Source organism: Scomber scombrus, chromosome 11 (assembly GCF_963691925.1).
Source record: "Scomber scombrus chromosome 11, fScoSco1.1, whole genome shotgun sequence".
NCBI classification, from domain to species: domain Eukaryota; kingdom Metazoa; phylum Chordata; class Actinopteri; order Scombriformes; family Scombridae; genus Scomber; species Scomber scombrus.
In genome coordinates, this window is record NC_084980.1 from 6,181,687 (window position 1) to 6,202,034 (window position 20,348).

The 20,348-nt window shown below is 40.1% G+C and overlaps 1 protein-coding gene across 2 annotated transcripts in view; it reads right to left on the reverse strand.

Annotated features, from left to right (window-relative positions):
- The window catches only part of ctnnd2b (catenin (cadherin-associated protein), delta 2b), a 136,184-nt gene that overhangs the window by 25,888 nt on the left and 89,948 nt on the right, over positions 1-20,348 (reverse strand). For both annotated transcript variants that reach the window (XM_062428552.1, XM_062428553.1), the window contains 3 exons: positions 15,973-16,105; positions 12,161-12,374; positions 719-905 (listed from right to left, as the gene is read on the reverse strand). In XM_062428552.1, the coding sequence (XP_062284536.1) occupies positions 719-905; positions 12,161-12,374; positions 15,973-16,105 (534 nt within the window). The remainder of the gene's footprint in view (positions 1-718; positions 906-12,160; positions 12,375-15,972; positions 16,106-20,348) is intronic.

Here is a 20,348-nt window from a genome sequence, read left to right on the forward strand (position 1 = left end):
TGTTATTATATTTTTTATATACTTATATCCTATCTGTTGATGCGGGGGATAATTAGACATGACTAAAAACGCAGCCAAAAATCTAAAAACACAAACTACATTCCAATATTATTTCATATACAGCTCAGGATCCCAGCCCCAACCATGGCAACTCTTACAATACAAGGCAATGTGTTTATTTCATTGATAATATATAAATTAATGGAAAACATTAAAGTCAGCACTTTAACTTTACACTAAGTGCACCCAATGTGCTGGAGTACAGAGCCAAAACAACAAAAAAATATGTGTCACAGTGCTACTACTTCCAGATTGCGCTGCATGACTAGCATCATGTCTTCAGTGAGAAAACAAAAAAGCCACAGCAGTTCTAAAGCCAAATGGTGAATCATCTTAAAAGCAGCTAAGTCTGTCAGTTCTCTGTGTGTAGAGTGTTAAAAATAATACAGAATACATTATAAAAATACACTCACTGGTTTGAACAAGGATACTTATTTCCTCATTTGATTGTGGTGGCTAATAGCGCTTTATGTACAGGAAAAAGATCTCCACAAAGTGGTATTTAAATTGTATATAAACCTCTGCTGAAATAGTGACAAAAAACCCTTCACCGATATCTGTATGTTGAATATTAAACTAAGGTTTTTATGTTTTGTAAACATGATATTTGGCAGTGTACAGTTGTAGAGACATGGGAAACACAGACACTGACACTGACCGGAGGCAGCCGGTGGCGTTGCGGAGGACCTGGGAGGAGTGGAGGTGCAGCTTGCGGTCCTCCTGTGTATGGGGTGAGGTGTCCCAGCCTGAGTGGGGGATGATCACAGCGTTGGTAAGCACAGCCAGGGCATCCTGGATGATGGGCATCTTCAGAGCGTCACACGACGAAAGGTTCCACAAAACACCTGCAGAGGACAGGAGGAAGGCAGGAGGCACATTAAACAAGAGAAGCAGAGGAGCACAACTACAAAACGACTAGCCATTAAAATGTTTGATGGGTTTCGGTGAGCGGCTTGATCGAACACACAGCAACATAACTAATAGATATTTATAGGCAGCATGTTCTGCACGGGCCACATGCCAGCACTACAACAGACAAGGCAGTGCCCATTAAGGTAAACATGAACCACCCCGCCATTGTTTATCAGACAGGAAAAGAGATTGCTATCTCAAGCGCCTAAGGTGTCTGGATCAAGGCGTTTGCAGCATTGTGAAGTGGAACGGCTTTTTTCTGGACCAGACTTATTCAGACTGTATAACTTCATGGAGGACAGAAGTCATCAGGGTCTTTCCATGAAAACGCTGTGTTCAATTGTCCATCAGTTAGCCTCAGCTCTATCCCACTTGAAGACAATGGGAAATAGTGCGTGCACACCTTAAAACTGGACAATACAATTATTGCGGATCACCAGCAGCCGCCACTCAACTTTGAAGTTATTGACATGGTCAGGTCCATCATGAGCCTGGTTTATGTGTACAGACCACGTGGTTGCAATACTGTGTGGCTGATGAATGAACACCTTTAGGACATTTCTGGTATCTTATAACACTTTAGCTCTGGAGTGATATCTAATGTGGGTTTCACATCTGACACGTATCCATGTCTAGTATGTTTTGATGGCTAAGAATCATGCTAACGTTGCCAATTTAACATTAATAACAATTGTAGGAAGGCTTTTTTGCTCCTAACTTGTGTAGCAGACAAACATTTATTTTATTACATTTATGCTAACGTGACTTTTCTATGCTAACATTGCCAGTGTGAGGGGGGAGGCTACCTGTTTACAATGTAGAGCCATTTTGTTACTATGCGTAGAGTTACTGTAGCATCTGGTCCCCACAGGAATATGTGTCGAATATATTAACTAGCTAGATCATGTCTAAAGTGTGGCATATGGTCCAAAAAAAAAAAAAAGAGGAGGGTGTGTGTGTGTGTGTGTGTGTAAATACTAAGAAGGGTGCCATATGCCAATTAACCCCAAACTGTACTTGTTTCCAGGGAGTTGCTCCATGCTGTTTAAAAATGCCAATCATTATGGATCATACATTATATGTCTCATTATTATGTCTATTTTTAAATTAAATAATTGATAGATTTTTTTTTGCTGTGCAAATTTCAATGTGTACAGATTTGGCAATATCATGATGATAAAATAATTAGAGGAGAATAACATGACATACACAAACATCTTTAATTACACAGGAGAGATGAATTTCAAAGTTTGTGCTAATATTTCGACACATAACCTTTCAGGTTGCCGTTGTGTAATTGTAATTAATAAAGAACACGGGGGGGAAAAAAGTACTGAAGGAAAAATCACTCACATAAAATTCAACTGCACATCTCTCCTGTTCTTAATCCTCACCTGAATTCAATGTACAGTGAGCAGACAACCGAGAAAATGGAGTGACTTTTGTCTTTCCTAACAGTCACTACTCACTTCTTTTTACACACACACACACACACACACACACACACTGGCAACTGAATAGACAAAAGCTCTCCCCTCTCTGGAGACTTTCTCTACCCACACATGTACATCTGTTTGAGCCTTTCATGAAAAGGACAGAGAAGGTAAGAGAAAAAATCGTCACATTTTTCCGACAAAACACTTTCATTTCTCGAGTGGTTTTACGTGCGCTATAAAAAACACGCGGATATAAACACTCATACACCCAAATTGTGATAACCTTGAGGATCTACACAACATGTCATAATTCTTGTTGACCTTCCCTTTACAAAGTGCTTGTGTGCTAATCTATGTGCTGACATAATTACATGTTTGCGTATTTGAATATGTCCACCCCTGCTCATATCTACTTTTCTCCTTTATGGCTGTAATTATAGCTGTAGAGTAGTGGTAAAACATCCTATCCTTCCATCTCTCTGTGTGTGTGTGTGCGTGTTTAGAATAAGGTGTCCTCTCTTTAGCGCCATGTTGTTCACCCTCGGCTGAACAGCGACTGTGTAATTACAGCTTCTGTTATCTGTCTTCGTGGGTTTGTATGAAATTGTTCTTGTGTGTGTGTGTGTATGTATGTGTGTATTTGTGTGCCTGCGCGTTTAAGCCCCCTCAACAAATCAGTCTTAACTCTGTCAGCCATTTGGCCTTGGTGTATGAGGAGGGTTAAGGCGGCAGTGTCTGTTTGTGTCCGGTAGTTTTGGAATGACAAGCTCCTGGCTTCGTGAAAGTAATTAGCTGAGCCCGTCACGTTAGCAAGAGCATCTTCTCTGTGTCTCATCTTATCTCCCGTTCAACAGGGCAAAGAAGGCGTGCAGAGTATTTGATAACCTTGACATTCGATTTGACACGTAATAATCCGAGCTTCACCTTAAAGTCCGACACTGTGAGTCAGCAAATGTAGGAGGGTCTTTTTCTTTGTGAGGAAAGACAGTTTTTCCACCACACATAAATATGAAGTGTGAAGTAATATTTTTTTTATGGGAAATGCACTTGTTATTGCCTTACGGTCACTCTGACATTAGTTTAGTAGCAGAGTAGAAACAGGAAAACTGTACTTTCTACATATTGTATGTTGTTAGCTAGCAAACAAGTCAGAGTTGAGTAATGCCTGGAGCACACTGGAGGGTTTTTGAATCTTAACTTATCTTAAAATGTGGGAGACCACAGACATAACAACAGATTGAACTGATTCTTAATATTTATATTATAAGAATGGACACACCAGATAATTCATTCAATACACAGGACCAAACACTTCAGAGGGACCTGGGATCTCGCAGAAACAAACATGGAGGTGGATTGTTGTCGTCAGGTGGTTGCCAAGATGGAAAAGTTATATTGTAGTCTCAAACGGGGTTGGTGCACGCTACTGCTACAAACTAACTCATACTGTTGCCATTTTTCCACAAGCCTGTCCTCCTTTTCTACTGTCGACGTAGCTTGTGAAACAAAATGTCCTGTTTGTGATGTTGGCAGCCATGTTTCTGTTCTACACAAGTACACTACATCTGGTTGATGACGCTTTTCGCTCTCATTGCCTATTGGGTTTATGATCAATAGTCCATCCCTGTGTCTTTCGCACTAAAGAATCGCAAATAGGGGAAACTCCAATCAAGTCAAAAACATTAAGATTATGTCTGTAAAGCACTCACACTACAGGATCATTTGGGCAGATAATCTCCTCAGACCAGCCTCAAATAAGGACCACGCCTGCAATTGTCGGGAGGGGCGAATCGGACCCAAAATCTGCCCAATTATCCTCTAGTGTTGGGCTACTATAAGCTGGGTTTAAGTGTGGTAAGCCAAAGGACAGTGTTGTTGCTCAGTAAAAAGCTGCAATACATAAGCCAACTGCTTGTTAAACTATAATTTCTGTTTCTATCGGTTTTTAAATACATAGGAACAACATGGAAATGCATTTTTACAGAGCTAAAAGTAAGCTAGGCTAAATATGTCACAGATGTATTGTAAGTTGACACACGCAGAGATCAAACTGAAGTTAATCCCCTCTTTGGCTGCTTTTTCTTTTCCCCCAACAGACTGACAGTTACCATGTAAATAGGATATTAAAGAGATGCCTCAACCAAATTTTAAAAATATGTCATTTTTTGCCTCTATTGTTTTTGAGATGTTTATCTTTGATATTTCTAACTTGACCTAAAGTGAATGTGATTTTATTTGTGGTGCTCGTAACATTGGAAATCAAATATTTTATTAAATCAAAGAGGTGTAACATTTTGAAAATGATCCTTTAAAAAACAGTGTATATGTAACTTTGGCTAATTCAGATATAAATGTCAAGGTCGAAAAGGGATTATTTTCTCTCTCACTTGACTTTTCACATTGAGGTGGATATTGCTTCTTCACCTGGAAAGAAACCATGCTGATACATATATTAAAAAAAAAAAAAAAAAAAAAAATGCAATTATATACTTAACATCATAAATGAGAAAACATGTTTGTTGTTCTTCCATGTCAGTAAAACGCTAATTTTCTCCAAAACTGATACTGGGATGAAAATGATGAACCTGAATAAAAAAAAAGCTGAGTAAATTCACTGAATAATACATTTAACATCCTGTGGCAAAACCGTTGGAGGACAGCATGCACATTTCCTGTGTTATAAAACTCTTTTTTTTTTAACATAATAGGTTTATCCTGTAAACATGTGCGCTCTTTTCCATTTGTTGGCCAAACATTAAATCAGCACAATCAGTAAAAAATGACATGAAAATGAATGAGTTTTGCAATCAGAGAATATAATTATTCATTTTTAACTTCTGTAGCTAAGTGGCATCTAAAATCATTTCTGCTGCTGTTGTTTTTCAGTAGCGGTGCCCAGAGTTAACCTGCTCTAAGGAAAATATGTGTGTAATTAAATAGCACAGTTCTCATAAAAATAATTAAATCTCTCACAGAGGAGGATGTGCCTGTTATTCGTCAATTCGCATATCTTAAAAGGCAATTAAAAAGCACTGTGGTTTACTAAATAATATCCTTATATCGTGTATAGGAAAATGTAATGCACGACACATGAGGTCATGCTGCAGCTGCAAAAACCAAGGATGATTTTTTATCTCGGTGAGTAAAGTCAGCTGTTCCCCAGCCTCACTTTTTGCTGTGCGGAGTATGACATCATCTCCCCGAGGTGAAAGGCAGTGGGATTTTATCTTTGATCTGAAACACACGCTCACAAACACAGAAAACTGTCTCACGCACGCTAAATAAACACTAAATGTACATGAGTGTCACATGAGTGCCCGCTATCACACATATGAACAAACGGGCACGCGCAAACACACACAGCTATGAGTGTGTGACAGATGAAGGAGGTTAATTGCCTCAGCCTTACATCATGAATGGCAGCATGAGGTTATGAATACGCTGTTATAGGGAGGGGAAGTGAACATGTTGGCGACCCTCTCTTTGTCTCTGAAGCCATTTCCCATCTCTCATTTGCAGTGGCTTTTCATTCCCCTGTCAGATTTCTCTATCCTGCAACACAGCATCACATCTCTTTTTTAGCGTCTTGATCTTTTTTTGGATTTTCCTTTTTTTTTAAAATTTGGCTCATCTGTCCTGGTCTATCTTTGACTGTTTTTGGACTCCTGTTCTTGTGTAAACCAAAGATAATGAGTGGGTTTTGACTGAACTTCACTTGTTGAAAGGTGTTACGACAGATATTTACGGGTTAGGGGATAGAGAAGGCTGTGGATCTGAACTTTAACGAGCTGATTGGCTGATCCAACTCGTGCCAGGAGCTGGATTTGTAAGGAAAAAGAAAAAACTATCAAAATCCACACAAAAGAAACAGCCGAGCGAATGTCTCTAAACTACCCTCGTCCATTTTCCGTCTAAGCACATTTCATCCTTTTGTGTGTCTTTGTGTGTTCACCATTAGGCGGGGAAACAGATGCAACACGTCTTTTACCAATTCTCACACCTGAATTACCGTAGACCACCTAGAATCACGTTAGACCTGCAATTACTGTACACCTCAACAAAAAAATCAGTAGTACTCTCAGGAGCTGTTTTTATTCTACCTACGTAGTGTCTTTGAAGAGGCCGCACTGATGGTTTGACCTTGAGAACAGCAGGGTGCCTTTGAGGTAACAGAGATTGCCCTCTTATGACAGGCACTGTCAACACCACCTGCTGCTTGGGTGGGTCTGAGGCAGGCTGATGGTGAGTCCTTTTAACTACTTAAGGGAAGAGTCAGTCGTCACCTGTTATAATTGCCGTCATCTTCTGGCAGAAACTAAATGTAGAATACAGTTGAGGGACCTTTCAAGATCACAAATGTCACATATGAGATAGATATGACATTGTATAATCAGCGAACATTAAATACATTTTTCAGCTTATTGGCTCATTATGGTAAATGGACTGTACTTATATAGCACTTTTTTAGTCGTTTGACCGCTCAAAGCGCTTTACGAACTACATGTCACGTTCACCCATTCACACACACAATCATACACTGATGGCAGGGGCAATTTGGGATTAAGTATCTTGCCCAAGGACACATCGACATGTGGACTGGAGGAGGCGGGAATCTAACCGCCGACTGCTCTACCTCCTGAGCCACAGTAAACATGATTCCACGCTATGGCCAAGGCTCAGAAAATGAGGAGGAAATTGGTTAAAGTGGTTCAACTTTTACAAAGAACAGTATTAGCATATTCATATATTTACTGTATGTTTTCATTACAGGGAGTATATCAATCACAGTTTAATCGCTTGTTCCACACCTGCCTGTAGCTATTTGTTAATGAGCCTCGGCCCATAGTGGAGAATCATGTTTACTCAGTTTGGCTCCTTTAATGACATTGTCACTAAACACAGGAAACAGTGTAGCTAAGCAGATTGTATACAAGACCATTTGAAGGTCAATTTGAAAAATGCTCTGCACCTCTACTACATACATACTGTTATATGTTACAGTAATACACCAGTTTTATTGAATTTTAATGGTACTGTACATACATGTGAAGGTAATGTTATTTGCCTGCACCACAATGACATCCAATCTTAATGGATGGGAATGTTAATTACCTGCAATTATGAAACTGAGCTTTAAAACTTTTGACTCATGAAAATACATCTGCTGTATGTTTGTATAATTAAATTTGGTTTTGTGGATTTAAGTATCTCCACTGAATATTATTATATAAAGATTCAGCTAAATATTAGTTTTGCATCATGGTTACATGAGTGATTACAGTTTTTTATCAATCTGTTTCTCGTGGCCAGCGTTGTCAATCTAATCTTACAATGTCAATCTCACATCTGGCTGTACGGTTTGGCTGCTGTATGTTGTTCTTTATAAAACTAATAATTCTTCAGCCTGCAGCTGGGAGAGATCAGAGTGGGTGAAGAAAAATCTGCTGCATTAATGTCTTGCACACAAACTGTTTTAATCTTCAATTTTGATTCCAGTTTCCTGTTTAATGGGAGTTTGCTTTCGTCTTCCAGGCTGTCAGTCTCCATCTGTTTGCCTTGTCTAAACTGGGTGAGCATTGTGACTGGAGTACATCCAGACTTTCCTATCACAGTGTGGGCCTGACAACTTCCATATCTGGTTCTGACGAGCCAATGTGAGCAATCCAGACCTGTCACCTAAAATGATGTGTGCTGCTGTGACTAGATGAAAAAGTTGCATTGTAGTGACAAGTGGAACCACAGCTATTGACGGTGTGTTGATTTTAAAAAGTGAATAAAGAAGTTAAAGACAGTGCAGCTTTTTGTGAGTCAGAAAGGGCAGGTATCGTTCTCAGTAGCTCACTTAACCTCTCCTCCTCACAAACACCTTCACACCTGGACTGAATGGGACTCGTGTGTATGGAATCTATATGAATCAACCCATGTAAGCCCTTAAGTCAAAACTGGACTCATTTGCAATGGCATGATATATAAACGTTAGTGAAAGTTCTCTTTTTCCTCATTTCTATTTCTACTATTAGACATCTGCACAGATGTGAGGGTCTGTGATGTAAATTTCATCATCTGTCTGTGATGGTTTCTGTAGATTGTCCATATGCAGCTTTGCTCAGCTGAGAGGAATTATTTTGGATTTACAGCGCACAACTTTTCGGTTCAGTCACACTGTTCTCATTAACCTGTTTCCAGTCACAGCAGACAGATGTTCTCAGGGAAAAAGCTGAGATTAACCCACTGTATACTACGTGGAGCGTTTAGCAGATAAAGGAGGAGTTCATGTGGAGTACAACTGAGCTAAGAGGCAACTTGTCATATACATAAACCTCTACTTTCAAATGCTAATGCAGAATCAAATATGCTACTGGGAACAGCCAGGTCTGACATGATGGACAGTGGTCTCAACAGCAGCAGTCATGTCTCTGTAGAGATTGCTCTGACCTAACAAGAGTGCCGCAGGCTGCAGGAGTCCAGGAGAGCCACGCAATGTGCCGGGGTTTCCCAACAAAGAAATGCCACACTATCCTTTCTGTGAAGAGCAACCTGCTCAACTTAGACGCATCACCTTTCATGTGCTGCATTTAGTCAGTCAAACATTGAACAACACATTGAAACGCTTTGTCATTTTTTGGTTTGCTCCACACATGGTGATTCTTTATTTTTCTATGGTAATTTTTTATCTGTTTAATTTTGTATTCCTTTACTGTTTGCCTGTGTTATGAATGGTCAAGAGATCTGGAGAGTGAGAGGAAAAAGAGAGGGATACACTGAAGGGCAGAGGCCAGCAGCATTGTTTGTGACTTTTTGTGCCATCACGAAAACGGTATGCTTCTAGTGCGTGTGTAGCTGAACGAGTAGCTAGCAAGATAAGGCAACGTGCTTACCCACTGTGATCCTGATTCAAAATGCTCACCAGAGGCGGAGACGATGTAGAGAGAGAGTGGGGAGGGGAAGGAAGCGGAGAAAGGCAAAGAGGACAGGAGAGAGACGGGAAGAGAAGGGTAGACCAATTACGAAAACCCAACCTCAGAGGGATAAGACAGAGCGAGAGAGGCTGAGAAACAGAGAGAGAAGGAGAGGGAAAGAGAGAGAGAGAGAGCGTTATTTCCTCTGGGTCTTTGACAGAGAGAGAGGGTAGCGGAGAGCACGGTCTGTCTGCGTCCGGTCGGTCGTTCAGCTGATTAATTTGTGACAGGAGGGATTTCTGTGCTCCGTGCCTTGAATTGCTGCTCTAATTTATATGGTAATCTTCTTTAAGACTCTAGCAGCATATAAAAAACCTTTTATTTTCCCCCCCTCCTCTGCTAAGCCTAAACCCTTCTATAGTCATTACACACATATAAATATACATAACGTATAGATGCACAGAGTATATGTGGGATATACTTTGCGTGGTATGTGGGAGTGATGAGGACACCTTAATTTCACTTTCCCAATAAGGTGTTCCTGTGTTAGTGTTCATTATGGCGAATAACGGTAAACAAAATCTGTCCCTCAACAGAATCTGTCATGTCACCCTGACATGATTTAATGCAGTAAATAATTAGAAAAGAGGGGATAAAGGCTCAAGGGCAGCTTTAGTGAGATACGGAGACAGGTTGGTTTGGGACAGTTGGCACACTTGGTAGACTACGCCAATGTTCATTCCATGTGGGATGGAAGGTAGGGATAGGGAAGAATCTCATGTTTGTGATTTGTATGTGTTTAGTTGGTCATGGGAGGGCGAGAAGATAGTGGTCATTAACATAGTATGTCCATTAAGTTTTGGTTTTGTTACCTTGAACTAGGGCTGGGCGATATTACTTAATATCAATATCAGGATTAATTAAAGCTTTTACCTCGATTACGATTAATGAACGATTACTTTTATTGTTATTATTTTTATTAAATCTTTTTTTTTATGCTCAACTATTAAAGCTGGCATATTGTGTGTTATTTGTAAACGCCTGTGACAGCAACAGTTGCTTTGTGGAAGCACTAGTTATAGGGTGCCTGTTAGTCTCCCTCTTTTTTTGCGCTATGCACTCTTCATATTGGGTAACATGATTGTGATGCAAATGATTGAACAAATTAGTGGTGTTACCCTGGCTCACTGAAATAGTTTTTTTCTACAGTACTTGCACTTGACTTCTTTCTGTTCAATGTCGTCTGCACTGAACCCAAAATGTGTCCAAACAACGGACACAGCATTCTGTTTCGGGTACAAGCTGCTAGAGTTGATTTGTTGGCTCGGTGTTTGTGCTCCTCTCCTCCATGTCGGCAGCATCGGCTTCGCTCATGGCTCCGCTTTGAGTGAACGCAGACTAGATGGAAGCTAGTAAATGACATATGATAACTCTTATATGAACTGAACATAGCATAAGCCCACTGAAGATGAAAACACCTTACGAAACCCAACACATGATGTGTAAAGTGTCTTTGTGTATCTCGAGTGCCTTCCAAATAAAATGTATTTTTCCATCAATATATACATATACATATTCTGTAAGACCCTGAAGTCAGACAGGAGCAGACAACCCTTGAATCCCATGATAGTTTGAAAAGTTTTGCATGTTTCTTCTACCAGAGCAGAAATCCATCAAAACCAGTTTGCTTTCATCATTCATGCTGCAGTTTTTTCGGAAAAGGCAAAGAAATGGAAAACAAAACAGTGGAAGTAGAGATGTAGGCAGAAAGGACTGGAGATGGAGAGCTGGAGAACATTTTCTGCCCATGGCTCATCATGTGCACGTCAACGATCGTCATTCCAGATGTTAATATTAAGGATGTTTAATAAGTCTCCATAGCAACTGAGAAAACCCCATCCAAAAATTAGTGTTCTCACCTGAATCTAGCATACTGATCACTGTCTAGTATGTACAGTAGGAGTTTTAGGGGAATTGAACTGTTCTAGAGAGCAAAATAGCAAGATGTTGGTTTCAGACATGTCAAGCTTTGAACTCACATGCTGCTTACAGGCCAACAGCAGAGATATATCTTGTGTATGTGGGTGCCGGCAAGAGAAATCCATTTTTCTCATTTGGCTCCTGGATTGGAATAAACCACCCCAGGGATTCCGGACATACATCAGTTTGAAAATTGAGTGGTATTCCTCTTTTAACTCTGTCATCTCTCCGGAGATGGAAGTCCTCTTACCGTGGCTGTCAGTGGGAATGCCAATCGAAATGGGAGTGCCGCGATACATAAAGTAAAAGCTGAGAAAAACACTAGTAGAGGCATCACTGGTAATCTTTTAATCCTTTCTGCACTGAGTTTACAACCCAGACCTCAGTGGGTTTAGAACCTCAAATTAATCAATCCTGAATTCATTTTTTTACAATGTGGATGATATTTGTGTTCTGACACAAAAAAACCTGCTGTGGATACAAGTGCAGTGCAGCCCTTTGTACAAACGCTCGGGTTTGACAAGTCAACAGCACTTGATGAGTGCTGAGAATCAGGCAGGAGGTAAACAAGTCTGTCCACTGTGTGAGTGTGTGTGCGTATGTGTGTGTGTATTTGTGCTAAAATGTAAATGGGAAAGGGCATGTACAGTACAGTGATTTTCATGTGTTGAGTGAATGTACCGCATCGACAGCAAGTATGTGTAGTTCTGCATGAGCGGAGGTTTGAAGGTATAGAAGGTATCTTTATGTCAGGAAATACACAGGGAAAAATACACAAACACAGATATTTCCCAGGAAATGTGAACAGCTTCTAAAAAGTACCAAAAACTCAATCCCTGATTTTCAACCCTACAGCCCAACTTTGCGTTTTACCTGTGAGGAGTTCTCGGATCTCCACATCTGTGGTCTTCCGGAGCAGTCGGACCAGGGCCGGTATGCCTCCGCAGTTCTTCAGAGCGATCTTGTTGTCGTCGTTGGCTTTGCCGTACACCAGGTTCCTGAGGGCTCCGCAGGCGCTGCGGTGGACGTCGGTCATCCGGTGGTCCAACAAGTCCACCAGCAGCTGGATGCCACCTTGTCGCCGGATCTGAAGACAGAGGAAGGTGCGAGGAATCAAGGGAACGCAGGGGGAAAATTCTATAATAAATAGTGGTGTTCTGTTTCCCAGAATATCCTCTCTGAAAACAGGGCTGGTTTATGCGAAAAGAAGAATTTCTCACTTTGATGCTGAGATGGCAGAAAATCAAACCTTATTCTCACATTCTACTTTTACTTACTGAAAAATAAATAGGGTGCAGTGGTTACTGTGGCACTAAGGCAATATGTATTTAAATGCCAGCCACTGCACTTACTGTCCCACCACCCTTCTCTGTGTATGTCTACAGCCCTCCCCTGCTCCCTCCTCTGTCTGTCTAGACAAAAAAAAAAAAAAAGTAGGGCAGACTGCCTGCTCTCCTGAAAACAAAAGAGCAATCTTAGCAGACGAGACTGTTTAGACACAATGCAGTTAGAAGAGCAGCCAAGGATCCTGTACATTGTGTCTGTGGTGCTTCATATACTGTAGGTGAATCACCTTTTTAGTGGTGAAACTCTTAAATTGGACTCTTACCGTTTAGAAAATGACAAACTGTTGTGTTAGCTCCTGAAGTAAAATGCTTGTCATGAGTGTGTTATATAACAAAATACTAATTTGATGCAATTATAATCCAATTAAGTTCAATCAGAACATCCAAACATTACAATCAGCAGCATAATTAGCTTTACCTCACCAGAGTAGATGCTACATTAACAGGAATTCTGCTCCTATAGACCTAATGATTATTTTGTTGATTATTTATCATTGTTTTCAATTGATGAAATAATTGTTTATAAGTGAATGTGTGGGCATATGGTCATCATCAGTTTTCTAGTTCCTTGAAAAAAATAATAATAATTATTACAACTGTTGTGAATCTCCTTTCTTTCTTTATCTAACGCAGCAATTCAGCTACAGAAGAAAAATGTCCTCACAGTGCATCTGGTGTTAAGAGACTTGAGATGAGCAGAGCAGGTCATATCCCTAAACATCCACTCTATTATTTCATCATTGAGGCTTCTCTCTCAAGGGCAAAAAACAATTTGGCTTGGTGGTTGTAGTTTTGGCTGCTCTACTCTAAATACTGCCATACTTCATTTTTAATACAATCTCAACATCAGTCTTCTTCACCATCCTTCTCCCTCTCTCTCTCTCTCTCTCTCTCTCTCTCTCTCTCTCTCTCTCTCTCTCTCTCTCTCTCTGTCTATTTTAAAAGCCCGTTGCCTGATTGCTGCTCCAAGAACTTTGTTTGCCCTGAAATCCATCGTCTCCATGGGGATTAATAAAGTTGAATTGAGCTGAATTGAGTTGACATTGAAGAGACAGACGGAGCACTTTTCTCCAGGACGATGAGTGATGGCGGCTCTAAAGGACAGGAGGATAGACTGCATGAACGGGGCTATATTCAGAGTTGGGTTAAGTGTACGTAATGAGGAGTTAATACCATCTAATATATAGAGTTTTGGTGGCGCTCAGACAGCTGCACACATTGGACGGCGTTTCCCATGAATAAAGGACATGTCTGGAATCTTTGGCTCTTCAGACTTAATGAAGCTTTTACATTTTGCTGTGCAGTGCGTCTTGTATTAGTTAGTGTCAAAATGCCACTTTCTACATTTGCAGGATTAAAAGAAATCAAGTAGAAAGCAATTTATTGACAACCTGCCTGCTTAGTTTCTGTCTTAATGTCCAGAAGTTCAATAATACAGCACAAATCTCCATATATGAATGGATAGAGGAGATCTTCAGGGAGATATCAAGAGATATTGATGTTGATGGGACATTTTGAGCTTTAATAATGTCACACAATGTATTGACAGTATCCAGAAACCCTATTTTCATTGATTTGATAGGATGATTAAGAACCAAGATCATACTGTAGAAGTTATAAGGATCTTCTTTCTGTGACTTCAAAGGGTCTCACTGAGAAACATCCATATTTGTAGAGAGTAGGTTCAGCTCATTTTCATGTCTGTGCGTTCTGGTTTGACAGAGATATGATTTTGCGATTATGGGGTACTAATTTTGATGCAAAACCGCGTTCCTCGGGTGCAGTTCTCACAATTATGCACACCTGCACACCTCTGTCATTAAGTAATTGGCAGCTGGTGTGCAAAATCATACAGCGCCGAGCTCGAGGAAAAAATAACAAGAATAACAAGGAAGCATGTAGAAACAAGACTATCAAAACCTATTATATTACAGTATATGGCTTTTTGATTATAAGCAACTTTGGCCTTGTGTTTCTGTAAAGTCTTATAAATATTGGTAATCACAGGCTGTTTTTGGCCTTGTTTCTAAAGTGTAGATCCTTACTTGGGCTTGCTCCCTGTATATCTAACATGAAATAAAGTTTGACCATCTAAGTTGTTAAATCTCGCTGACTGCTGTCAGAACCACGTGTGTACTAGCTAACATTGAAATCCTTAGTTGTGCCTTAGCTGATTTGTGTTGGAGTAACACAGCTGATGACAAGACACAAGCTTTTTTGTTCCACATACATTCATTGAGTTGGCCAGTCAAAGCCCCAGTATGTGAATTAAAATTAAAATTGTTTAAAAGACCGACAAGATATTCTTTGTTTTACCTTCACTGATATAATTACTTGTCTAGTTCATTATATGCAACTTTTTAACTCTTATTTTCATCATTAATTTTTTCATTCTTCATTTTTTTTTGTTGGTTTTGCTCAATGTCTTTGCAGTTAAAAAAAAAAAAGTGATGAGGTTGTTTTTTTGGAGATCCAAGTTGCTTCTTTTTGGCTTGTTTCCACATACCTGGTTGATCTGGCAACACTGGTTTATAGGGCTGGCCTCGCTATTGAGGTCCAGTCAAAAGCTAACAATATACATACAATGGCTTTTCTTTTTTTTTTGTTAACTTTAAGAGTGGTTGTTGTAGATTTGTCCATCAAAAAGCTCTTTTCTTATGTCAAGAGTGCCAGGCTGAGATTAACTTCCTCAATTACTGGTTCTGCACAATGCCAACACAGCTGCAGAGGAGCTGGCAGGAGGTTCGGCACAGTGACCATGCTGAGCGTTTGGTTTTAAGAGAGCTACTGACTGGGAAACTTAACTCACTGTAATGCAAGACTGATGATGCAAACACAAGTATATTACAGAGGTTACTTTAGCTGCTGGAGCGAATGATAAAACAAACACAAGAAGTAGCATGAAAATGCTGTTGTATTGTTTCTCCATTGGTGTGTTCAATGACTGTAAGACATTTCCAGACAGACATTCTTGCCCACTCACTCTAACTTAATTAATCCCCTTGATCCCCTGGAATCTTGCTTGTGGTACTCAAAACACTGAAAAAAATCACTCTTGAATAACTCAAAAGCAGCATACCTTTTTAAAGACAATGTTCAGTGGAACTCTCAAAACCTCAGCAGATAAATGATGTCTACATTAAAGAGGAAAAGTTTAACTGTAAGTTTCTAACTGTGATTAAGAGCTAAAGTATGAAGTGAGTGCGTGGGAGTAAATGCAAGCAACAGGGTGTTGGAGTGCAGTTAGTTAGAAGTCACTCAAGTCGAGTTAAGGGTTCGATCCTCCGAAATCTAAAAAAATCCTCTCTTTAGGCAGGGTTTCTCCAAAGAGATCAATACCTCAGACTTGATCTTGTTGTCTCCAAAGCAGAGGTGCTGGAGGTAGGCGGCGGCGTTGGACTGGACCGATGGGAACTGATGCTGCAACATCTGGATCACCTCTGGCAGCTCTGGATCCCTCCAGCCAAACTCCCTACAGAGACACACATAGAAAAAACGTGGTATGTTTTGATGTGTGCAGAGATAGAGATGTGTGTGTGTGTGTGTGTGTGTGTGTGTGTGTCTAAACCTGTCACTAGGCAGCTTGCCTCCCTACTGTGACCCTAATTTAAAATGCTCACCATGAATAAAGGAAGAGAGACGGGCAGAAATGGATTTGTACATTTACTGTTTTATGTTCAGTTGAAATTATATTCAACAATAACTGTTTATTTAGGGTGACAGTGGGCACTAAAATGAAAAACCATGAGTGTAATCTTGTGTTTACTATCTGCCCTCCTGCCAGTAGGTGGAGGTTTGATAGCATGACTGCACACAAGATATTCTACCTGCCAGTTCATATTTACTATGGTGGATTTGTTCCCACACTGGTATTCATTTTTGACCCTTTATTACATTGCCACACAATGCTCACTATGAAATCATACCACATAAAACACAACACTGGAAATGTATGAATTTTTAATGTCTTGGTAATGGCACAAAGACAAGCAATGAGTCATCTACAATCTACAGTGCATGAATAGACAATAAGAATAAGAATAAGAATAAAAAACTTCCATCTATAAAAAGGTTTAACTAGTTTAGTTTGATGACATTATCATTACATTACAATGAATCTGTCTCTAAACATCTTTCCATGCACTTCGTGTGCAATAGCACCACCTCATATATTGACTTCAGGTTCCATCTGAACACACAGACCTTTTTTTCACACTCACACACTCAAATTTTCTCTCAAATGAAAAATGCAAACTGCACGCTCGCTTGCTGTAGAGCCACATTATCCCCCATCCAACATCTTTTGGATGAACTGGAATGTCAACCGCGAGTCAGGCTTTAGCGGCTAATATCAGCTCCCGACATCGCTAATGCTCTTGTGACTGGACTGGAGTAAATCCCTAGAGCCAGAATTTCAAAATGTGGTGGAAAGCCTTCCTAGAAGAGTGGACAGATTAATGCCTATGATTTTGGAATGAAAGGCTCATCAACCACATATATAGATAATATTTGGGTGTCTGCATACTTTTGGCCATGTAGTGTAACTATAGCAAGCTGTTTTGTATCACGTTTTCTTGTTGGCATGTATGACATATGACTCATGCAACTGACATTCACAGTGACCCAAACACTAGAGTAGATCAGTAAGAGGACTGTATGTGTTAGCACAACCCATGGTCACATATTACATACTACAGAATACTGAGAAGTTCTTCCATGTGTGTTTGTATGTATTGTCACAGGAAGGTGAATCATTTCAACATCAAATCTTGAATCCACAGTAAGAGCTTCCTCCTGCTGCGATGAATCCCTTCTTCCACCTGCCCCAGCTGCTTTGGATTCAGCATGAAACAAAAGTCTATCAGTGCTTTTGCCCAAAGGCATGCTTTAGGCATAGGTGCGCACGCACGCACGCACGCACGCACGCACGCACGCACGCACGCACGCACGCACGCACGCACGCACGCACGCACACACACACACACACACACACACACACACACACACACACACACACACACACACACACACACACACACACACACACACACACACACACACACACACAGCTCCCTAACCCTATAAATGTGTGTGTGGGTGTGTGTGTGTTAAAGAAAGAAACGCTAATAATTAACGTGAGAAAGATGTGATGTGAGGGAATGAAGTCACGGTGAGGGATCAGAGGGAGGCGGAGTTAACGATGTAGATTATCTGTAGCCGACGGCAACGAAAATATCACGTTTCCTTGACAGTGATGGTTTCCAGGGACCGACTAAAACTGGTACTGGATTTTCTTTCTTTCTTTTTTTTATGTCTTTTTGTTTGGGGCAGTTTTATTTCCACTGCTCGATTTAACATTGTCATTTATAGACCTGAGGGAAGAGTAGAGACTGGGGAGATTTTACTGTAATCTTTTTATTTCCGTCAATACAATTTTTTTACAACATTTTTTTTTGTTACTGATGCTTGTACACACGAGTTTCCATATTTGATTTCTGCTTTTAAATGTGTACTTTTTGCATGTTCCAATGTTCCTGACAGTTGTGAGAAGTTTAAGCTGCACGCAGACGTCCTGTTTGCTCTGCTCTTATGTATAACTCATTTTTCTTTGATGTATCTTATTATTGATGCAGCAACAGCGCAAATGTCCCAATGGAGATAATTTCAGTTCAGTCTAACCGAACATAAACACACACACACACAAACACTTGCTGGTTCATATCCGCAAATGAACACGCACCACAGAGTGCCGTAGGACAACTTGGTGTGCAGTGTGGAGCAGAGGCAGCGAAGCACGCATGCACACACACACACGCAAGCATACGCCAGCACACTAATATAGCAAACACATACACACATAGGCACTCATTGACTTGCATACACACCCAGCCATCAAAGGCACTGTAGAAGAGCCAGGATTAGAAAGCTTTTGTCTCTAAGTTTCATAATAGGCCAATGGGATAAAGCCAGTGTTTGAAAAATGGGGAAATTGGAGAGAGAGAGAGAGAGAGAGAGAGAGAGAGAGAGAGAGAGAGAGAGAGAGAGAGAGAGAATGAAAAGAGAATTATTTCAAAGGTTATTTTTTCCTCTCTCTTTGAAAAAAACCCTCTTTTCCTCTCTTTCACAATTTTCCCTTTTTCTCTCTCTCTCCTCCTTGTTAGTCTTCCTGCTTTCCTGCAGGCACATGCCTACACAAACACACATTAACATACTGTGTTTAATGCTGTTATGCACGCACAGCGGCGTCTGCCTCAATAAATATGATCAGAGATGACATAACCTTGCGTGGGTCACCTTGTGGGTTAATTGGCTGATAAGACATCTAACATTACTGCTGAGTGAGCTGTCAGATGTGTTTGTGTGTGTGTGTGTGTGTGTGTGTGTGTGTGTGTATGTGTTTCATGCATGTTTTCTTTACACTGTAATTAGAAAGTGGGGCACCAGCAATAACAACGCCTATAGATATGAAACTACTTTATTAGCCAGTGAAGCAGATGGCTCCACTTAAAGAGATTCAACATGTTATGTAATCATGTGGTGAATTGAAGGGATTAAAATGATGAAGTGGTTCAAAGAACATATAACTGACATACAACATATGACTGTATTAACTATAAAGAGGCTAATGGAGAAAAAGGTGTGAAAGAAGTAAAGAGTATGAAGAAATACTGAAAAAATAAGTTAAATATAGCATATAGTGAATATAGATGGAGCTTGAAAGCATTGTGGCACCGTGAGATTAATCTGATAAATTGGGTCAATACAGTCGTGTCTTCTTGAAATCACATTTCTATACTGTTAATTTCTTTTGCCAGTTATGTTTTGAGGGGGAAATAATTGCTGCAAAGATTATGTTGGATAAGGTGGAAGAAGTGCAGCGTTCTCGTACCACAGAAGTTGGTACGAAGCTCAGGACATCAGAGACTTCACACTTGAATCCTGCATGTGGTTAGACAACAGACGCTCTTCGGGTACATTTTGGGACAGATTGTGGTTTTGGGTCGATGTTATAAAGTAATATATAAAGCTAATGTGTCACTGTCGACTTTTTTTCTGTATGAAACCAAAACCACAATCTTTCCCGTACCTTAACCAAGTGTTGTGAGTGCCTAAACATAACCATAAAGCAGTTTACTAATGCTACAGTTGCTTTGAGCAGATACTGTGGGGCACTAATGAAACACTACTCTATAAGTGAAGAATGATTAAATGGTTGGCTTATCATATTAATACATGAAAAAGATGATAATGATGAGATAGAAGCTCTGAGTTATGGGATGTGTGGAACAATGGTTAGATGTCAAAGAATCATTTATGACTTGAGGTCCTCAGTATCCTGTGTCCTGAGGGTGTGTGGCCCTTGTGTGACATGCATGAGCCTATATGTTTGACCAATCACTCGACACTTTGCTCCTTCAGAAACTATAATACTGTAGATTAGTTATAATCTTCTCCCAGCAGTGCTGTGTGTTTTATTTCATATTTGTGTCTAGTGTTCCACGGCACGACACATCAGTGAATATTTTACTGATATATTCAATATATTGTGACTTGCTAGAACTGATTAACACCAGTATATACCTACATGTAGCATAATGTAGAGACAGAGTTGTATGAGTATAATATTAATATTTTTCAGAAAAATGACAACTGTTGAGCAAACTGATGTTATTTTTGACCTCGGAAACTGTAGTCACATAAAAACTGAGCTATCT